The sequence below is a fragment of the Oryzias latipes genome, chromosome 20 (assembly GCF_053564925.1).
Source record: "Oryzias latipes strain Hd-rR chromosome 20, Olatipes_Hd-rR_3.1".
NCBI classification, from domain to species: Eukaryota; Metazoa; Chordata; class Actinopteri; order Beloniformes; family Adrianichthyidae; genus Oryzias; species Oryzias latipes.
In genome coordinates, this window is record NC_136256.1 from 27,287,806 (window position 1) to 27,307,874 (window position 20,069).

Below are 20,069 nucleotides of genomic sequence, written 5' to 3' on the forward strand. Positions count from 1 at the left end.
CAGGATCTCATATTTAGTTGTGGCGTGTCAAAGATGTCCTCAGCTGGTGGAGTTTAAACCAACATGGAGGAGAATCTGATTCTTCTCCTTCTGAACTTTACATTTATTGTATTAGTATGAAGAAAATAATGAAAAAGCCTTTTTTCTTTATTCCTATTTTTGTTATTTCCCTCCTTGGACTAAAGTGGGACAGGAGTTCATCAAACTGGGTCACAGAGACAGAAGTACAGCTGAAAGACGCAGCTCCTGCAGTAGATGGTAAAGCTCATCGTACCGGGAGAGTCTCTGAATGATCTCAAGAGCCCAGACATGGTGACGTGGTTAATGATGTTTTTTGAAGAGCTCTTTAAAACAAACCTGATTTCTCAGTGTCTTCCATGATGTAGCGATGTGGCTAAAGACTTTGGACAGTAGCTCCTCCCACACGGGGTGGGAGTATTAAGTCTCTGAAGACGTTTTTGTGTCAAGCAACGAATTTGACAAATGTGAACGCATCATTGGGCTCTGTGTTGCTTCAGTTCAGGCTGTTTTCTCTGGTTTTAATCACATGGCCTGTATCTGTTATTTTTGTTAATATTTATCCTTATTAGCCTTCCGATTTTCTTGTCACATTGATTTTCGATAGTCTTGTCTGCATTGTGATCGAGTTTAGTCTTTTGTCGTTCAGCCACGCCTCTCATGTTCAACCGTTTCACCACAATCATCATTTCAGTCTCATCCCTAAACTTGAGCTCTGCAGACTTTTCTGCAGCGGCTGCACCGTTTGTGCAAACTTTCAATTTCAGGTCCGGGCTTACAGGTATGAAAAAATGAGAAAGTGCTGCAGCTGGATGAGCCAATACCTCCTGATCCACAGGACGGAGCTTTGCCAAACCTGACCCCATAAGGTCCTCTGTGTGTCTTTCATGTCCCTGCCTGTGAGGCTGTAAGTATGTCTAGTGTGTCTGAGCGCGTCTGTATGTGGGCTTTGAGGAGATGAGAATTCAGGCCCGTGCTCCATTCGATTACAGGTTTCAGTATGAACCACAAAAACCCCACAAATTACAGTATCAGTATGCACGCTCCTGCTCTCCGCTTCCTGCCCAAGTCCGTCCAGCCTTCCGTATGTCTGCGTGTCCTTGTGGGTGATTAGGATGCACCCTGTCCGTCCGTCTCCTCTTTCATTAATCATGCTCCCGGAGCCGGGGCTGGACATCCAAAGCACAGCGATCCTGACCCGGCGCTCCACCAAACCATCGATAAGAGCAGGTACTAAGCAGCACACATGCTCGCAGTCATGTCTAGCAGAGAATTAATCTGAGCTGCAGTGTCTTCAGGAGGAGCAAGAACAAGGGTCTTTTGTGGTGACAACACTGAAGAAATGTTAAGTTTGTCATTGTGAACCTAATAGGCTTTAATAAAGCCACCCAGGATTGGAGGAAATCACATTTCCCTGCAGGATCTCTCTCCCTCTCTCTCTGTCTGTCTGTGGCTGCTCTCTTTTTTTTTCTCTCTTTCATACAAACTGACAAACGCTTCAAAGGAGCTGGAGCCACAGTGTGGACAAAGTGAGATGGATTACTGTGTGGATTTTGGCAGAGGGAACCACAGCTAATTCTCTGATTAGAAACCTGGGTTCAGAAGGCAGAGAGCACTGAGCCGGTCTCTGCGGGCCTCAGCCAACCAAAGGACAGTGTGTGTACGTGGACATGTTCGGTCCGTAGGTGTCTCCTGAAATTGATTATGTCTATAACATACCTAAAATGTACCTCTAATTTACCCTGCCACTCTCAATAATTAAAGTTAAATTTATCTTTGCCTGACCGGACCATTTTTTTTTTTGCTGCGTTAGATTGAAATCACAGTCGTGGAGGAGGATTTAAGTGACTGAGTGGACTTCACTAGAACCAATTATGTTGGAACGTCGTGTTCCCAGAACATAGATTGTGCCAAAACCTTTCCAAAAAACACCCGAATGCAGCACAAAATAGCAAGAATATTTGATTTTGGTTAAATCTTTCACATTTATTGAAGTTGAATGTTGTTTCTGCTCTTGTTTCAAATTTTAAATGAACTGTATTTATTTGACTTTTTCCAGTTTTGCCTGACTTTGTCTCACATTCTGTCACAGTCTGCGTTTTTTTTCATAAGTGGTTCTGTCTCAAAACAATGGTAATGTATTTAAAAAAAAAAAAACGTTTCATGATTAGTCACAATAAGACCATATTTATTAAAAGTTGTGTGCTGATTTTTCATGGAATATGCAAACATTTTATTCAGAGGAAGGATGATTTAGAGAGACATGGATGGAAATCGCCCCAGTGGGTGGATTTAGGACTAGAGTCTTCTTGGGGACCTTTGTGTAAAATGAGATCTTCAGGAGAACTGATGATGACGTGAGACTGAAGGATAGTCTGGATGTGATGGAGCAGAGATTGATTGGAGCTGAAAACAGAAGCGTGGTAATCAGTCCTCTTGTTTGTAATAACATTGGGCCTCAGAAAAGGCGCTCAGAGCTTTTTCTGACAGTTTCATGACTCTTTCCATCAACAGAGGGACTTTGCTGAATGAAACTCTGCGGTGGGTGTTTGTGAACCTGGAGAACTTGTGTCTGAGCGCTCTGTTGTAATCTGGCGAGTAGATTAACAAAAACAAACACTGGTCTTAAAGACCCACTCCTATCTTTTTTTGTTCTATTTTTAAAGCGTTCTCAGTGGTCTTTTAATCATGATCGTGCACTTTTGAGCCAAAATGTAAAAAGTTTTCTTGTACATAGTTTCTGCAGAGCAGCAGGAGTTAATTAGAAATTTGCCACTGAGTTGACTGTTGGTGCAGAGTAAGCCCACCCTCATTTCCCATCATCCCTTTGTTTATACTCTCTCCCGCTAGCTTACAGCCCCTCACATCCCCAACCTAACATAGTTAGGAACAGTGAGCAATATCAGAGCCGTAGATTCCAGCTCAGACGAGAAAAACAAAGCGTATTGTCTTTGTCACAAATACAATCTTTTAAAAAAATGAATTTACTCATCTGCTCCTGATTCACAATGATTTAATTAAAAATCATTCATCTTTATTGGTGTGGATTAGTGCATTTTGTTTAGTCTTCTTGGTTTGTAACACATCGTGTTTTCTTGAGTTCAGGTTTTTTTCTATAGTCTGTTTTTTTTTCTCTCATTCACAGTAAAGTTTTCAACCATCACAGCCGTTCCCTGTTCTTAGGAGTCTGTCTTCGATCACCTGTCCTATGAGGCAACCCCAGTTTTGTTTCGCCGTGATTAAAATCCAGTTGTTTTTCTAACGTTTAAGTTCATTTGTTGAAGTTTTGGTTTTTTGGGTCTAAAATGAACAGAAGCAGGTTCCTTGTGTCCTTTCTGTTGTCCTTCTAACTAATTGATGTCCATTCTGAACAGAAACCTCCAGAAACGGCATGTAAAATATCATTTCCTGTTCCACATTAAACAGATATCCCCATTTGCAGATCTCATTTCACAATGTAAACAAAATAAAATGAAACATTTATTATCAAAGTCATTGTTGTAAACATTGTTTATAAAAATTGAAGAGTACCTCAGTCAACAAACATCAGGAATATTTTACAGTAAGGGTTAATGTTTGTTGATGCATAATTAAGCATAAGTTAACTATTAAAGTGTTACCAGACAGGTTTATGCATTATTTAATACATTAATTCCCATTAGTGAACTAATGTTTATGACTCAACCTTACATAATGCATTAAAAAGCTTTGAAAAAAGGAATATGTATGCATCAACTGCATGTTAGTTGATAAATTCAGAAAGCCTTAATGTATAATTTGTTGTTTGTTCTAAACTAGGAGTTAATAAGTAAAGGTTTAGATTACATGTTTGGCCTGGTGTCACCCTTAATAAATGCTAAAAAGCTTCATAAGCTTTACTTAAGCATTACCTAACGGTTAATAATTATAATTAGATAACTGGAACCAAATATCTACGTTTTTATCCGGTGGAGGGACGGTCAGGACCCTCCTCATGAGAGGATCTGATGTAAATCCCTGATTCTCTTGGAGATGCTTCACTTTTCATTCCCGTCATACTTTTTTCCAGCCGAGCAGTCAGCCACTTCAGATTTCCCAGAAATCCTTCTTTCCTTAAACTGTCGCGATCATAAACCCCCTTTTTTTTTTCACCCTCCCTCTCTTTTCAGTGATGGCAGTCTCTAAACTTGTCTGTAAGGCGGGAGTAGGAGATAAGCAGAGTGCTGGACAGTTAGAAACAGGATTAACGTCGGTCCTAACAAGCATCCTGCGAGTGTTCATCAATGTTGTATCTATGTACGGATAAAAAGGGGAAGGAGGGAGAGGAGATTTGAGCCGATGAGCCGCTTGGCAGTTCTTGCATAACCAATGATGCCGCCGCACTGTAGAGGGTTTAGCCGCACACTGAGCGCATTCCCATGCAGACAGGATGAGCTAGGATGATCGCTGGTTGATAAAGTTGGACTTTTATGCTGAAAATCTGCATTCTGGTTTGGAATGAGTTGCATACCAACGGGCAGATCTTTGGCTTGTTTTGATGGATACGACTCCAACAGGTGTGGGATGGGAGACGGTGGCTGCAGCACTGACCCTCCAGTGCATAACCTGCCCCCCAAACAATTCCTGCTTATCGAGCCTCGTCTGTCCTTTAATTCCTGCTGCTGATGTGCTCCCCTGGTTAAACGACTGAGAAGACATTCCAGCAGTGAAAGTGGGCCGTACGGCGTGAGTAATGGCCTGTGACCCGTGATTACACATGCAGCGATAATTGCTGTGACCCTGGAGCCTTTTCGGATGGTCTGCACAGAAGGGGGCCGCAGCGTAAAACCCGTCTGACTCCCCCGTGCACGAGCTCAGAATCCCTCTGACAGAACCGCAGTCTTCTGTGCAGACACAGCACACCAGATAAAATTAAAAACAGCCCACAACCTCGCCGCGAGCCGTATCTTGCTCTCGCATGTGTTTACTTGTCACATTTCCTATCTTGACTTTGCGTTTATTCCCCCTCTGTCTTCCCCCCTGTGTTCGGCTCCCACCCTTCCTGATTTCTTCACACTAATTACTCTGCAGAGCTAAGGGCTGGTGACTCATGCATCCAGCGTTGAATCCCCATAGCCGGAGATTCTGACCCGGCCGCAGGCGCAGTTGCTCCGTAAAGGTCGTCCCAGGCAAGATGGTGGCCACCCACCTGCAGTTTATAGCCATTCCCATCAGTTGCATTCAGGAGTGACCCCCCCTGATATCTATGAGTTTAAAGTCGGTCTATAACCATCCAAAGGTGCTGGCGTGACAGAACCATCTTCTTCGTCAGTCTTTGCAGAATCTTTCATTTTCTGGGGGGGGGGGGTCTGCAAAAATGAGATTTTCTCCCTGACAAAAGAACAGCATTTGTCTAATTTCCTGATTAATCGGGACATGTGACACAGCCCCCTGCAGAATATCTTCACTTCAAGCTTAAAAGCGTTTCCTCAAACTCAGCTTTTCTCTCCTTTATCGGCGTCTTTTCCCCTTTGTGACCGTGCAGATTTAATTAGTGACATCAGCAGGGGGAGAATGACTTCCGCCTAAATCAATCTCTTTGCAAAAAAAAAAAAAAAAATGTCCAGAATATTTTGCATAATCAGAATAAATTGGATTAAGACACTGAACTGCCTGCTTGTGTGGTGAACCTCACTTTAGATAAGAGTTAGGTTGTTAGGAGCCAAAGACATTTTCATTAATAAGTGCACACTGGACTGAGCTGAGAGGGGCATAACTCACAGATGCTTGGCCTGGGTCTCTGAAGAAGAGACCAGCAGACTGCAGTTTCTAGTGGAATGGAGATGTTTTCCATAGATAGCGTTGTTTTGAAGAGCAAACTTGACCTTGACGACTCCTTGTGGCCCGTTCACGCCGTCCCTGTTGGCTTTGTGGCGTTGAGGACCATGCTGGTAACATGTTGGAACACTAACTTTTATTTTTTTTAAAACACTCAGGAGCAGCCATTAAAAAACGGAAATTGTCAGGTTTAATCAAATCGGATCAGATGAAAAGTTGAGTACTTTGCAAAAAATATTAACCAATGACCCTCAAAACTTAGTTTTCAGAGGAAAACCTCTGCTCTCGCAATCAGGAAGTTGCGAGTCTTGGCCCATAAAGTGTTTCACGGGGTTGTCAGGGGCTTATCTGTGTGACAGAACTATTAATGAGCTGTGTCTGTATTTATGCACCTCATCTAACAGGGGGAGATGGGCCGCCTTCGCAGGACACGTCCTGTCAAAGGGAATTTCAGTCGCGGCGAAGATGCTGTCAAAGGAAAAAGCAAATTAATTCAGCGTTCATCTGCTTTGAAATGAGGGGTCAAGACAGCATCAGTCTCATCTGTGCCGCTCTGGAGCTGTGTTTGTGGTCTTGCAGCGCTACGCTGTGGTAGGCAGCTGCTATTACATCGGTCTGCACCATGAGACTGTTTTTCTGTCGCTTTGGTGCATTTCTCACAGCAGTATTACGGTTTGCAATGGGTGCAAACTGCAAAACACAGTAGATGACCTGCAAAAAAGAGTCAGTAGCTCAAAAGACGAATCAAAATCGATCGTTTGATCTTCAAAAGTATTTCTGTCAATGAAAGTCAAAAGTTTTGAGCCTGTTTTCATCGAGACAGATTTCTCTGGAAGGGCTTCCCAAAGCCTTATAAACTGAAGACAGCGTTATCTACCACGCATGGCATTTAGAGAACTAGAATCAAAGAAAACTCAAGATGCTGAAAATGCACCTTTGCTGCAGAGTCAAAGGGTGACCTCTTCCACTTCTTTTAGGTCGTCTTGCAATAATTCTTGACGTGCAGAGAAATGTAGACATGCTAAATATTTACAGTACTGTAATGCAATACTCAGTATTACAGTACAGCAGAATATACCACCCTAAATGTGAGCCACCGTATAGAGTGACTGACAGCAAATTAGTTTGAACTACGTGTAGGTGAAGGTTCTAATTGATCCTGGTGCCGCTGTCCTAACGTTGAGTCATAACAACTGGATTTAAAAAAATTCTTCCTTTAAACGTTTCGCCCTTCATCCAAATGGCTTCATCAGTCTGAGGGGGGCAGGATTTGGTCCCCATTTGTATCATTCATGCAATTGACTGGTTCATTATGCCTCTCCGCTTGTAATCCCCCTTACCCCATCATAGGGTTGTTGAGTGTGGTTGTGTGGCCGCAATGGAGTTTTGGTACATTGGAACTAATGGAGGGGCAAATAGGAGACAACTGAATAACTCTAAGTTACAATTTGTTCCCCTGTTGTCCTGATCAAATGTCTGTTTAATGGAACTTCCAACATTTGGCTGCTGATGACTGGCCATGATTTACCACATGATCCACAAGTGTTGCCCTGATTTCATCAGGAATCTATGCGGTTGGCTTTTTCTTCTCCCATCAGGTTTCGCCCAAACGATGACATGTTATGAAGGTTGCACTAACGGGTTGTGCAACGTTTAAATCCGTTGCGCAGCAAGGTGACTGAGAAAGGCAGTAAAATAATTGCTCTGCAGCTATGATCAGGATCTTTATGAGGATAGGCTCCAGCAAAATCCCCCTTTATCAACGTAATTATTTATAAGGAAAATACTTTCTAGAGAAAACTACACGAAATTTAATTTAAGCTACAAAAAGAATTCTGGTAACAATTCTTGTCAGATGTTGACAATCACATAAAGGCTTTCTTATCTTTCTTATCCACATGCTTGCCTCAGGATGGATGGATGGATGGATGGATGGATGGTCATTGCTCTTAGGTCAGAGCATCATTCTAAAAAAACAAATTAATTTATAAATGTATTAACTTATAAACTGCAATTTTAAAAAATCTATTTGTATATATATATATATAAAAAAAAATCAAATATCTAAATAATTTGCACCAAATCAAAAAGTGCATCATTTGGTGAATTTAAAAAAAAAACGAATTTAAAACTACAAAAAGGAGAATTCACACAAAAAAAAAGAGTCTGCAGTTTCCTGCATTAACTCGACTCATGAGCAACAAAACTTTTTTTTTCGCTTCTTCAGAGGTTTTTAAGAAAGAACATGATGTTCAAAGCAGAAATCTGTCTTTAGATATTACAAAAATAATAGTAAATCCGCTCTCAAAAAATGTGAGGAGAGGAAAAAGTGAAGTGTTTACCAATACAGAGTTGGTTGCTATGACAACACTGACTTGGATACTGAACAGTTATCTGATATGGTTTTTGTTGTCTGCAATATGATTTAAAAAAATAACAAAGATTAATAACAAAGATTAGTCCCACTCAGATGGAGCCACGCACATTTGGAGTATTTATTTTATTTATTTGACATCAAGCAGCAACGCCAACTTTGAATCTTTTTGGAAAGTTTTCTCTTTAATCGTATTTTAAAAAGTTTGGGCTTTAATTTACAGTTAATCTTTTGAAATTTTGGAGAAAAACGCCTTTATTTTCAGTTTCTTTTTTCAAATTATTATTATTTAAGCTGACAGTAAAAATCTTCCTGACATATACATTTGGATTTGGTAGTCGGTGGATGAAGAGAAAACCCCTCAGAATATTAGAACATGATTTAGGATCATGATAGCAGTTCACGCTAATGTGATTTTAAAGCTGTCCAGGTCAGATGTTTTTGTTGAATCGGTATTAAACCTCTAAACCAGGCAAAAGATTTGGATCCGTTTTTTGTAAAGTTGCATTAATGCCAACCCCTGAAATCTACTTAGTCTCATGAAGGTTTTTTTTCGTTTTTCCCTGGAAAGCAAACCTGACAATCTGCCGTTAATCTTCCCGGCGGTGACTCCTGAGTGCCTCTTCTGCAGCTCCTGTCAAAGGATTTACAGCCTTGTTAATCTCGGGGGGGAAAAGGCGGCAGAAGAAACGAAGGGAAAATGTTCCCCCTCCACCCTTTTCAGGAGACAAGAGTTCACTTCAGTTGTGGCTCCATTACATCCAGGAGACATTATTGTCTGTGTATTGGATTTTTCTATCCCCTGGGGTTGACATTATCACTGCTGACGGGATGAATGGATGTGGCGTTGATGGCACTGAAGTAGATCTGGCAGCCTTTTAATGCTTGTATGAATACCAATTGTGAGGAGTTCAACATTTGAATACGAGTGATTGTGATTTGCCACACTTTGTGACCTGGCAGATGGGGAGGAGGGGGAGGAGGAGGAGGAAGAGGACATGCAAGAACGACTGTTGTTTTTAGTTTCCACCTGAGCAATTAAAGATTCATTTTATCATGTGATTTATTTTTTTCAGGAATAATTTATTCACCTTTTGAAGAGGTTCTTGTTCTTTTGGTCTTGTTCTCGTTTTAATCACCTCTAGATTTTAATTTATTTTATTGTCGTTGGACCATGAAAGCATCTTTGTGCTTCAGAATCATCAGCATTTGTAACTATATCTAACTAAATGCAGAGTAATCAAATTATTTTTACGGGTTGAGTTAACCAACCTTTTTTGTTGTAAAAAATCTATGAATGTTAATTTGACTGTGCCATAAAGTATTTTAAAGCTCTAAAGGCTGCTGTTGATGCTCTACAGGCTATATGGCGTAATTTCCGGAGAGACAAAATTTAAAAAAATATCCACAGCAAAGCATTTCTCTTTTATTCTTCAGGGGTTTTTAGTTGTTCCCTTGTGAATTTATCCAGAGAAAGAAAGTGCTGTTATCTTAAAATGAAAAAAGAAAAGGTCGTATCGGAAGGGTGCAAAAGGATTTTAAGAAGCGTGGCCTTAATTTGAAACCGTGTCCGCTCATTTCATCCCCATTTTTTAAATGCAGGATTCTTGCTGAACTCTGTGACCGAGCACTGATGCAGCTACGTTTGCTCCAAAGAAAATTGAAAAAATTATCTTTTCATATCCTCACTGACAGCCAGAAACCAAGGTTTTGTTTTATCTTCGACTCAAGAATTGAGGCTTCTGTGGCCCTGAACAGAAGAAAGTCCTTAAATAAATGAAAAGGGAACATTTATTTCATTCCATTTCCACAAGGACCTTTTGGAAAATCCTACAAACACAACTTTAAGTTCACCGAAACAGCAGTTTTATGGCAAACACAGGACTGAATCATAAAGAAATGCGTGCAGAAAACCAATCGTTTTGTTGTTTTTTTGTAGATTAATTGGTCATATCATTCCTGCAGTCGTAGTTGGTAAAAATCTTTCTCCAGTCAAGAGGAGATGTCCTTCTTCATCCCCCCACTAAGTGGTGTGATTTTCCTTTCTTGCAAATAGCGTAGAATTTAAAAAAAAAGTCCTTTGGAGACATTTCCTTCAGTCAGTCAGACCTACAGTTAAAAAATGGAGGCTTCCATGTCGTTGTCACCTCTTGTTTAAGCCTCACAGCCAAAAGCCGATCGAAAGACGTTGATCTAAATTGAAAAAAGATGAAACAAAACCTGACATTGGAGCGTCAGGAAGTGCTTTCTGGTCCAAACCTTTTTTTTTTTTTACTGACTCTAAATAAACAGGCTAGACGTGAGCACAGATCATGTGCTGTCACCTACAGCAGTGATGTGCTGCTTATTACTTGCTGCCAAAAGCGGAAACTGTCGAACGAGAGGCTGTGAGTCATCGGCCTATGAGACGGAGACGTCTGAGCGGTTTTTGTCCATCGGAGGAGGGGGCTCCCTCTGCCTCCCTCCATCGCTGCCTTCTCTCAGAAGAAGATGAAGGCGTCATTTTGAATGAAGGACCCAGGTCACCTCACATGACCTCAAAGGTGCACCTTCACTGTGTGGCTCCACGGGATTCACCCAGAAACCATGAGTCTGTGCCGCAGCCGTCCTGGACTGACGGACCAGATGGTTTTATCTCTTCTTCTTTCTATCTGTGCTCTTTGAGCAAAAATGTCACAGACTCAAACGCTGTGTGTAAATTCCTTCCCTGCGTTTGGCGCTGTGTAGTGCCGACTGAATCTGCAGTTCCAAAATCCAGAGCCCTGGAAGATTCCCAGAAGTATTTGCGAAAAACCAGTGTGCATCCATGCTCACTAGATCGGCAAAAAAGACCACAATGCATTGCGTCTGAACAATTTTTGCCCCAAAAAAGAGTATTTACATCTATTTTTTTAATAAAAAAAGAAGATGGTGGATTGAAAAATGATCGTCGTAAAACGGTCTTCGTGAAATCGGCCGTCATATTCTACTAAAAAGTAGTAAGAGTGGCGTCCGAATTGCTTTAAAAATCCAGGGCACTACATAATACCACTCCATATAGTTTTTTAGTAGTTAGGGGTTAGGGCGGGAATTCAGACACAGCCGTGTCATCAGTACGGCGGGAAAAAGCGTCAATAAATGAATTGGAACAAAATCTTTTATGGAGGCTCAAAAAAAAAAACGTCAAAATTCACCAAACAAAACATACGCGTTAGGGATATTCAAGGAACATTTGATATTATTATGGGATGGCCACAGGATCTCAGCTTGGCGACCATCTTGTAAAGTGTAAAATTTGGCGTTTTTCACATTTTCACACAATCTGGGGGGAAAAAAACGTGTTGGGGTGATCTTCATGAAATTTCATACAAACAAGGTTAAGTCTACAGCCAGAACTGATATTTCGTTGACCTCTGACCCCAGAAAGAGGCCACCATCTTCATTTTTGTTTTTTTTTGTTTAAACTAGTCCGTGGGATCCTGATCGATCGTCTCCTAACTCGTCGAGCATCAGTGGGAAGCTGCTTGGGAATGAAATGTTGGTTTTAAAGTTTGTCTATTTTAAACTGTATTGGCGTGACAAACTTGCAGAATTGGCGCTCCCCTGTTGCTCGCACATTTTTATTGGAATTTTGTGAAAATGTAATACTAGAATCCCTGGCTCAAGCTGAATGAAATACGACATTATGAAAAAAAAAACCATCAGAAATGTGGGCGTGGTTAACAGGAATTCTCCGTTGCCAAGGAAATTCAAAAATGGACTTATGCCGATTCTTCGAAAAAATACATAGACCTGTTCGTCACCCCTACACCACCCAAAACTAAAATGGTTGCTATAGAGACAGCACCAACAGAAAGGCCGGCATTTTGAAAAAGTCTCATGTAGCTCTCACCAGGGGGGCAAGGACCGAGGTGGAGACACTTTAAACTTCAACCTTTATTGTAATTATTTTCTATTTTAACATATGTGTGTGCATATCGTTAAGCTGCATCATATAGTTGATGCCTTAAACATGAATTGATTAAATTAGTCATGACACAGGAGTACCTATCGAAGTGCTTGTGTGTTTTCTGCAGAATACAAATCAATTATAGAAATTCTGCAGAAAGATTGCTGCTTATTTCTTATTTTACACATTATTCATCTTTTGTTTCTGAAAAAAAGTGTTTTTAATGTGTTAAAATATTCAAATTGTGGGAGAAAAATACTGAATATTAAAAACACTAGAGAAGATGAACATTATATTTTAATTGGTATATTCCCGTCTGGGATTCATTACGCTGAATTGGATGTTTTTTGCATAAAACCGCAAAGTGGTCAGACAGTTTCAGTCTGGGAATAAAAAACTATCTTTTAGGGTTTTTAATGACTGATTCTTTATTGCAGCCATACATGTTGAGTGAAGGTGCATGACAGAAGGTGGAGCTGCTGGCTGTGTGGATCGGCGGTGGACAGCAGGTGTCTCTGCTGCACCTTGAAATGCAGCTTTGTGTGGTTTCTGCCTGCAGATGAATCCAATTTGTTTTTAATCTTCATTTCTGTTGCTTCCATCCATAAAAATCACAATTTCAAATGTCAGCAGCAAAGGTATAAAAGCCAAAAAAAAAAGAGGGAGAGAAAATGTACAGTTACAGAACAGCGCACAGATTGGTAACAATATCTCCTCTATTGATTAATTCGATTCAGCCATTTTCATATATTCTTCCCCAGAGGGGTTTCAATCTTTCCGGCTTTAAAGATGCTAAAGAGGAGCATTTGTCGCCAGAGCGCCGGCTGATTCAGACTTGATTCCTTTTCCTTTCATGAATAGATTTCTTTTTTTTTTTCCCTGCGTGTTTGATCTATTAAACATGTTATTTAAATCACAGTACAAAAATACATTAGAGTGGATCACAATTGCACAAAATCAGCATCCTTTCTGCTTACTTCCTTTTGTCTCCATAGCAACACAATTCTGTTTGCTTGTAAGAGGAAAAATTCCTCCTTTTCTGCCCAGAGGTGGGGTTAAAATGTGGTTTTAATGTCTTGGTTTTGCATGCACAGGGGTGAGATGGTAACAATCAGAGGAAGTAATTATCAGTGAGCTAATGGCAAATGCTCATTTTTCTTATAATTTAAGAAAAAGGGTCCTTTTGTTTTTCACTTGACTTTTGATTTTGGTTCTTTTTAAATGTCTGAGCTTTTTAAAAAGATTTAATTCAATGAAAGGTTTTTTTTTTCAAGGATTAAACCGAATTTGATCACTAAGCCATGAATTTTCGTAAAAAGTAATAGAAAGTCACGTAGAAATGTATGTTTTACTGAAATACATCATAAACATAAAAAGCCCAACCTTTGATTTTGGACCAACTATAAGTTTTTAAAAATATCTTTAGCTGTTGTTCTTATGTTTTCTCATTTTTCTATTTCGAGGTAAGTTTTAAGGTTATTTTTATGCAACAGCACTGACTTTCTTTGTAGACGCAGACTCTAAAGAAACCACTTCAAATGAAATCTCCCTTTCAAAAAGCAGCCATGTCTCTCCTGATACCACAACTTCAATGTCTCCCGAAGGTCCTTTTTATTTTTTTTTATAAACCAACTTCAAAACATTCATCAGTAAACTGTTTGTCTTTCTGAAGCAACACTCCAGGTAATGTTAGCTCTTAAGGAAGGACTTAGAGCGTTTTAATTTGTCAGAACAAATGTATAGCAGCCTCTTTTGAACATACCTGAAGTGATTCATTAGCCGTCGACTGGGCTCGTTTTATAACAGAAAATGTTTCACCTCCAAGAGGCTTTTGCAATCCTCAGAATGAAGAAATCCCGTAGATTCTGAGAATCAGACATGAGATGAGTGGAGCGTTTTATTGATGCTTCTGATCTTCCTCAGGCAAATGACGCATTTGGTAAAATAGCTCAGGAAATGTGCAATCAAAGAAGCTCAAAAGATTTGGAATCAGGGAAAACGGTTGGTGAGGATCGTAACTTGATAGTGTTTCCAATAATAAAGCAGAATGTGTTTCTAACGGTTGTGTTGTCTAAAGAAGGTGTTTTGCGCGTCTGAGTCCAGTTGTAGTCTGGATCCCAAAGTGGAGAGAATTGGAGGAAAAAGGCTTTAACCCTTGTGCTATCTTAGATGACCCCACCCTTCCATTAACGTGTTCTCCCTACCATGACAAAGGTGGATAAAGGTGGAAAGATTTCATGTAATCCATGGACACCAGTGAAGATCACAAATCATTGAAGAATAAAGGTTCAGGGCACTGTCTAGTGGGTCTAGATGACCCAACTCCCAACGTTAAAGTGCCTAGGATAGCACAAGGGTTACAGTCAGAATGGAAGTTTTTTTTAATATTTAACCAACTTAGAGGTCAACAAACTTCTTTCTGTATTATTAAATCTAGGAAAAATAAAAATTCTCATGAAAAAGAGAAAAAAACTATAGTTTGGGTTAAAATGAAAACACTATGACCCAAAATAACTAGTAAAGTAACCCAAAATGTATTTGAATAACCCAAGAATTGGGTTAAAGAGCTAAGCTAAGTGCTTAACAATAACCAAACCAAATAAATGTACTTATTTTCTACAATTCTTGCCTAATTTGAGCAAAATGAGGATGTCTGACTTAACTCAAGGAGAAGGTAGTTTGTTGGCTCCATTCTAAGAAGACAATGGAAAGATTTCCGCGGCTCATTCTCTTCAAATGGATAACCAATCTAAGGGAACAGACTGTAACTGCAATGGAACTGTCTGGGATGTGATGGAGAAGACTTCCAGCTGTAGTTTGATTTTTCCATCATCAATACGGAGGTTGAGGAAATATAAATGCATCGCGGTCTGTCTAGTCTATTGTCTTCCAAGAATGGCTTAAAGTTCCACTCCGGTCATCTTTTGATCTATCATCAAAGTGTTCCCTGTGGTCTTTTAATTTATGCCGTTTTTGCCGAAATCCTCTGACTTTATCCAGGAAATAGTTTCTGCAGATCAGCACTTTATTAGAAATTCATCTCTGAGTTTTGGGCGTGACGCCCGTCCCCACTTCCCGTCACCCATCTGTTTACGTGCTCTCCTCAAAACCCTAACGGTGTGGGTCTTAACATGAACAATTATGACGAACTCCTGACTTTCATTCTCTTTGTTTTAGGGAAACATTTGTCAAGTCTTTGCTGTTCTTTTAGGAGTTATTATGATGGTAAAGTGAGTTAAATAGATGTAACGAGTCGCCGTTTTTCCTCTGTCTGTGCGTCGGCGCTCCGGTGTCTGTGAATGAACCGCGCTGAATCCCGCTCCCCCCCCCTCCCGTTTCCACGCATGGTATGCTCCTCGCTGGAGAAGAAGCGCCTCCAAATCTCCGTCTGAGCGCCTCATTTCCAGTATTTCCGCTCTGCGCGCAGAAGTTCGGACCCTCTCCCGCCGTCTCTTTGTCTGCTTGTGAGCAAACCTGGACCCTTACATAATGACGATGTACAAGGGGAAGCGTCGCAACCACCGATGTAAGTTTACACGGCGTCGCTGACGGCTTGATGATGCCTAAAGGGCATCTGTCCTCCGTCTGGTCGCGCGCTGCGCTTTGCGTAAAAACACAAGTTGGATAAGAGGCGCGCGTCTCCGAGCGGCTGGTTTTGACGCCGCTGCGTTCAGGATGAATTTCTTTGCATTTTTGGCAGTTTTGCATTTGACGGAAATTTCTTCTTTTGCAAATCTTAAAAAAAAATAATAATAATAATTGAGGACAAAAATCACCTGCTGCGCACAGACAGCACCCTCTTCCATCTGCCGTTTGATCCTTTATGGCCTAATACATGACCAAAGTCAAAGTAAATAATTATTCCAGGCTACATTTTGAGTGGTATGGAACTTGATTTGCTAATGCTTTTTTTTAGATTCATGCATCCTGTGATTACTCCATCCAGAACTCTGAAATATTAGAATGGAAAGAGAACAGTTTGTAATTGAAAAGCTTAGCTCGTGTTTTCTCATAATGTGGATTTTTGTTAATGATCGTAGTTTGAAGCAGATTGGTGACAGTGTTCAGTAGACAGAGGATGGAGGAGGTCATGTGCTGCTGTTCATCTGTGCTTTGATGCTGCACTGAAACAGTGAAACGTGAAGTAAAAAGCACAGAGTGTTCGGTCAGCCCCAGTCTGCGGAGTAAAAGATGGTCAAAAAGCTGCTGTATGGGGTTGCTGAGCTTCACTGTTGAACTCAGGTATACAAAAACATGCAAACCCCAGTGGACAGAAGCACCTCCTGCTCGTTTAAGATGTGTGAGAAAACCCAAAATCAAGCACAGAAGAGTGAGTGTTTACAAAGAAAGCCAGGTGCTTCCAGGCAGAAGAGGGAGAGCGTGAAGACGGCGCTGAATCTGTGCGAGCTCAGACTGATGAGGAGCTTGTTTAAGAGCTTGTTGTGAACTCTGCCTGACAGCTATTAGGCCAGAGAGAGTCAGTCGGAGGCTGGTAGCAGCTGCAGATACAGGAGAGGGGATGCTTCCCTCCTCTTCCTCCTCCTCCTCCTCCTCTCCAGCTTGGCCTTTGCGGATGACAGAAACAGAAAACCTAATGGTCCAAAAATAACAACCCTAACAGTTATTGTTGCTTCAAGACAAGGGGGATGCAGCTCCAACCTTTTATGGGGACCTTTTGCAGGAAAACTGCAAATGAACGGCTCAGCAGGTAGGAAGGTGAGCCGAGGAAGGTGAAAAAAAGGAGGAGATAAGTGAAACTTCAAGACGCCTCACTCCGCAGATTCAACTGAACTTCTGCAGTGTCAGACTCCTCATAATTTACGACATCAGCTTTTGAACAGTAACCAAGCCACAGTCATTTTGATTTAAAAAAAAACTTTATCTGGTGTTTTTACATTCAAATCTGTTGTTTTATCTGTATGTAAACTCATTACATCACCTGTTTTGATCACATTGACATAAAAACATCTCAGTTTGTAGGTTTTTATTCCGGATCCTTGAAGCAGACCTTGTTTGTGACGTGAAGTTGTGAGGATTATAGGATTTACGCAGCCAAATGTTTAAAACATGCGATGCAGATGCATCCTTTGAGGACCCTGACTGACACAGAACTTTTTATTCAACATTTTATTTATAAAAGTTTGACAGTCATTTAATCCCATCGTGTGTCAGATTAAAGTCTGTGAACGACACATGGAGGATTACGTCAGTGCAGGGTTTACGTTGTAGAGATAGTCACGGCTGGGCATGAATCGGTCATTAACAGGGGGTCAACTTCAGTTGTAAATTATATAACAGTCTGGTGCATTTGGGTGGTGTTTCACGCTCAGATTTTGCCCCCCGCCATGACAACACTTGGCAGCGTGATGGTGCAGTTGTGCCTTCTCGCAGCTTGGCAGAGATGTTTTCGTGTTGACTTGGTTTGCCCTCCATGTTTCTAAGGGGGGCTTCCATGACTTCCAGATTTCAAAATGAGTACGTTGGAATGACTGAAGTGACTGGGAGTGGGGTTTTAAGTGGGATGGATGACCTGCATATCCACATCTCCACCTTGTGAGGTGTTTAGCAGTTTGGGAACAAATGCCAGCAGTTGCTTTATATCCATCATCTAAGGATGTTGAGTTAGGGAGGAGCTTAACCCCCATCCAATCCTCGATGATGGGTAATGAACAGAGAAGCATCATTCTGAAAATAACACCTTTAAAGTCTTTTCTAATCCGCCAACTTCCAGTTTGGACATTCCTTCACTAAACCGCTGAGATGGAAGCAAGAAAAAGATGCTGAAAGGTCCATGATGCCAATAGATAAAAACACCGCATAGGTAGAAAAAAACAGATATATCGTTTCCCAAATGTAATTAGCGCAGAAAACCTTGCAACCCTCTCCCAGAATGCAGTGCGTTCTTGTGTTTTCACTGCCTGCCTGCAGAGATTTGCATGTTTTCAGCTAGAGGGCTCCCAGCGCAGCAAACCTCCCAGAGCAGAGAGTTTGTATGGGGACCAACGGTCTAACGTCAATCTACTTTAACGATTAAGATGCATTCGTTTCCATTTCCACCATAATTTTCAAACATTCAAAGACATCCATGATTTATTGCTAAACTGGTTCCCATTTCCTCAAGAATTAAGTTGTGGATCCATTTTTAATTAATTAAATTAATGACTTTGAAAAAGTGGAAAAAACACATTTATGTATAGCAGATAGCTTTTGATAAGGTTTGTTGTGTGTTGTCATGTGGTTAAAACATCACTTTTATGGTTTCATGGTTTAGTTTGTCATTATTATTTACATAATGTACAACATAAACGACCAATAAAAGCATATAAAGCTTACTATATGCCTATCCTTAAACTTTGCTGTGGACTCAATGCCCAAAATTTGATGAAATTTGCCATCATTAAACCATCTCTGAGTCCTGAGATGGTGAGAAATGTTCAAGGCTGCAAATTCATCTTTTTATTAGAATCATTGGCTTCCATTAAAAAAAAAAATGCCCGAAGCATCGTGTGATCATAAATTAATCTACTGAGGAAAATCCTGAGGAAAAACAGCCAAAACCTGCATCCCTGGAACTTTTTAAGGACACAAAATCCATTCAGCCAAACACATTGATCCAGAAATCAGATAAAATTAACATTTTTCTTTTTTTTTAGGAGAAATAAAAAATTTTCTTTAAACATTTTTTCTGTTTTATGAACATGGTTAGTGTATTTTACCACAAGCCTGGTGGATTTCTGACATTTCTGATATGTTACACTGATGACCATTGGTTCTTATGGGTTGAATGCTTTTACTTCATTAAGGTTTTAAGGTCTACCATCCAGTATCTGCTTTTTGTGCCCAGGTCACGACAGAAACACTGGGGCGTCCAGCCCCCCCTGTGCACATCATCAGAACTAAAGACCTACTTTTGAATAATCACTTATGTATTTTATTAAATCTTAAAATGTTTTGTTTTTATATGCTCAATTTTAAGATGTTCTTTATACTTTTTTAAGTGTACAGCACTTCAGCATCGTGATTGTAAAGCACTATAGACGTAAAGCTTCATTCATTCATTTTTTAATGACACATCCTCAGAGGATTATTGCATTAAACTATTGTTAGAAATAAAGAGGAATAGTTGAGTCATAAATGGTTGACTCTGTCACTCCGTCACATCTTCCCTTTGCGGTTTTGTGTTGGTTTTTGGTATGTTGTCTCTTACATTGCGGTCATTTCCATACGTTATCAACCTGTGATTGTTTAACTCAAAAGATCTCAATGGAAACAAGATCAGCATTACTAATAAATGACTCTGCAAACACATGAGCTGCTCATCTCTGATTCTGATGGCTGCGTTTTTGCTGGATTTCACCATTTTAATTCAGTAAAAAATGGTGCTGTAAAAACCGTGGTGAGAAGATCCACACATCTGTCTCTCCAGCTGCTCCTCCAGCTCTTCTGAGACGAGGTCTTCCCAGTCCAGTTAGGAGAAGTCTGGAAATCTTTCCAGCACAGCGCTGTCTCCAACAGGCTTTCCTTCAGTGAGAAATGCATCTGCCGACTCTCGAAAGGAGGTTTCGCCAGATTTCCAAAGCTCCTCAACGGGGTCCTCTGGACGTGGAGCCGAGGCTGCTCGTCTTCAGTTCCTCTAAGCTTCACAGGAGAAAATTCAGTCTTTAGTGATCCGTTCATTCACAACAAACAGGTCGTGATCCCAGGTGATGGTTGGAACATGAACTAGCAAATTAAATGCTCTGCTTCCACTTTAGCAAAGTGGTTTAAAGCCTGCTTCTAATGTGTTGAAACCCTATTTACCTGATTTTCTGTAAAAAAAAAAAAAAAGATCTTCTTTCATCTCTTTGCTGCAGCCACTAAATAGAGACATCTCGTTTAAACGAATTACCATAGTAACTGTAATCCTGAGCGACCCTGTCATGTTTTCCACTGGCTTTTTATTTGACAAGGTGG

At 40.5% G+C, this 20,069-nt stretch overlaps 1 protein-coding gene across 6 annotated transcripts in view; it reads left to right on the forward strand.

Moving 5' to 3' along the window:
- Nucleotides 1–20,069, forward strand: part of ralylb (RALY RNA binding protein like b) — a 152,054-nt gene that overhangs the window by 97,115 nt on the left and 34,870 nt on the right. The window contains exon 1 of one of the 6 annotated variants that reach the window (XM_023950101.2): nucleotides 15,462–15,642. The exons of the other annotated variants lie outside the window; for them this stretch is intronic. Coding sequence (XP_023805869.1) covers nucleotides 15,606–15,642 — 37 coding nt within the window. The 5' untranslated portion in view covers nucleotides 15,462–15,605. Of the gene's footprint in view, nucleotides 1–15,461; nucleotides 15,643–20,069 lie in introns of those variants that run through there. 6 annotated transcript variants of the gene reach the window in all.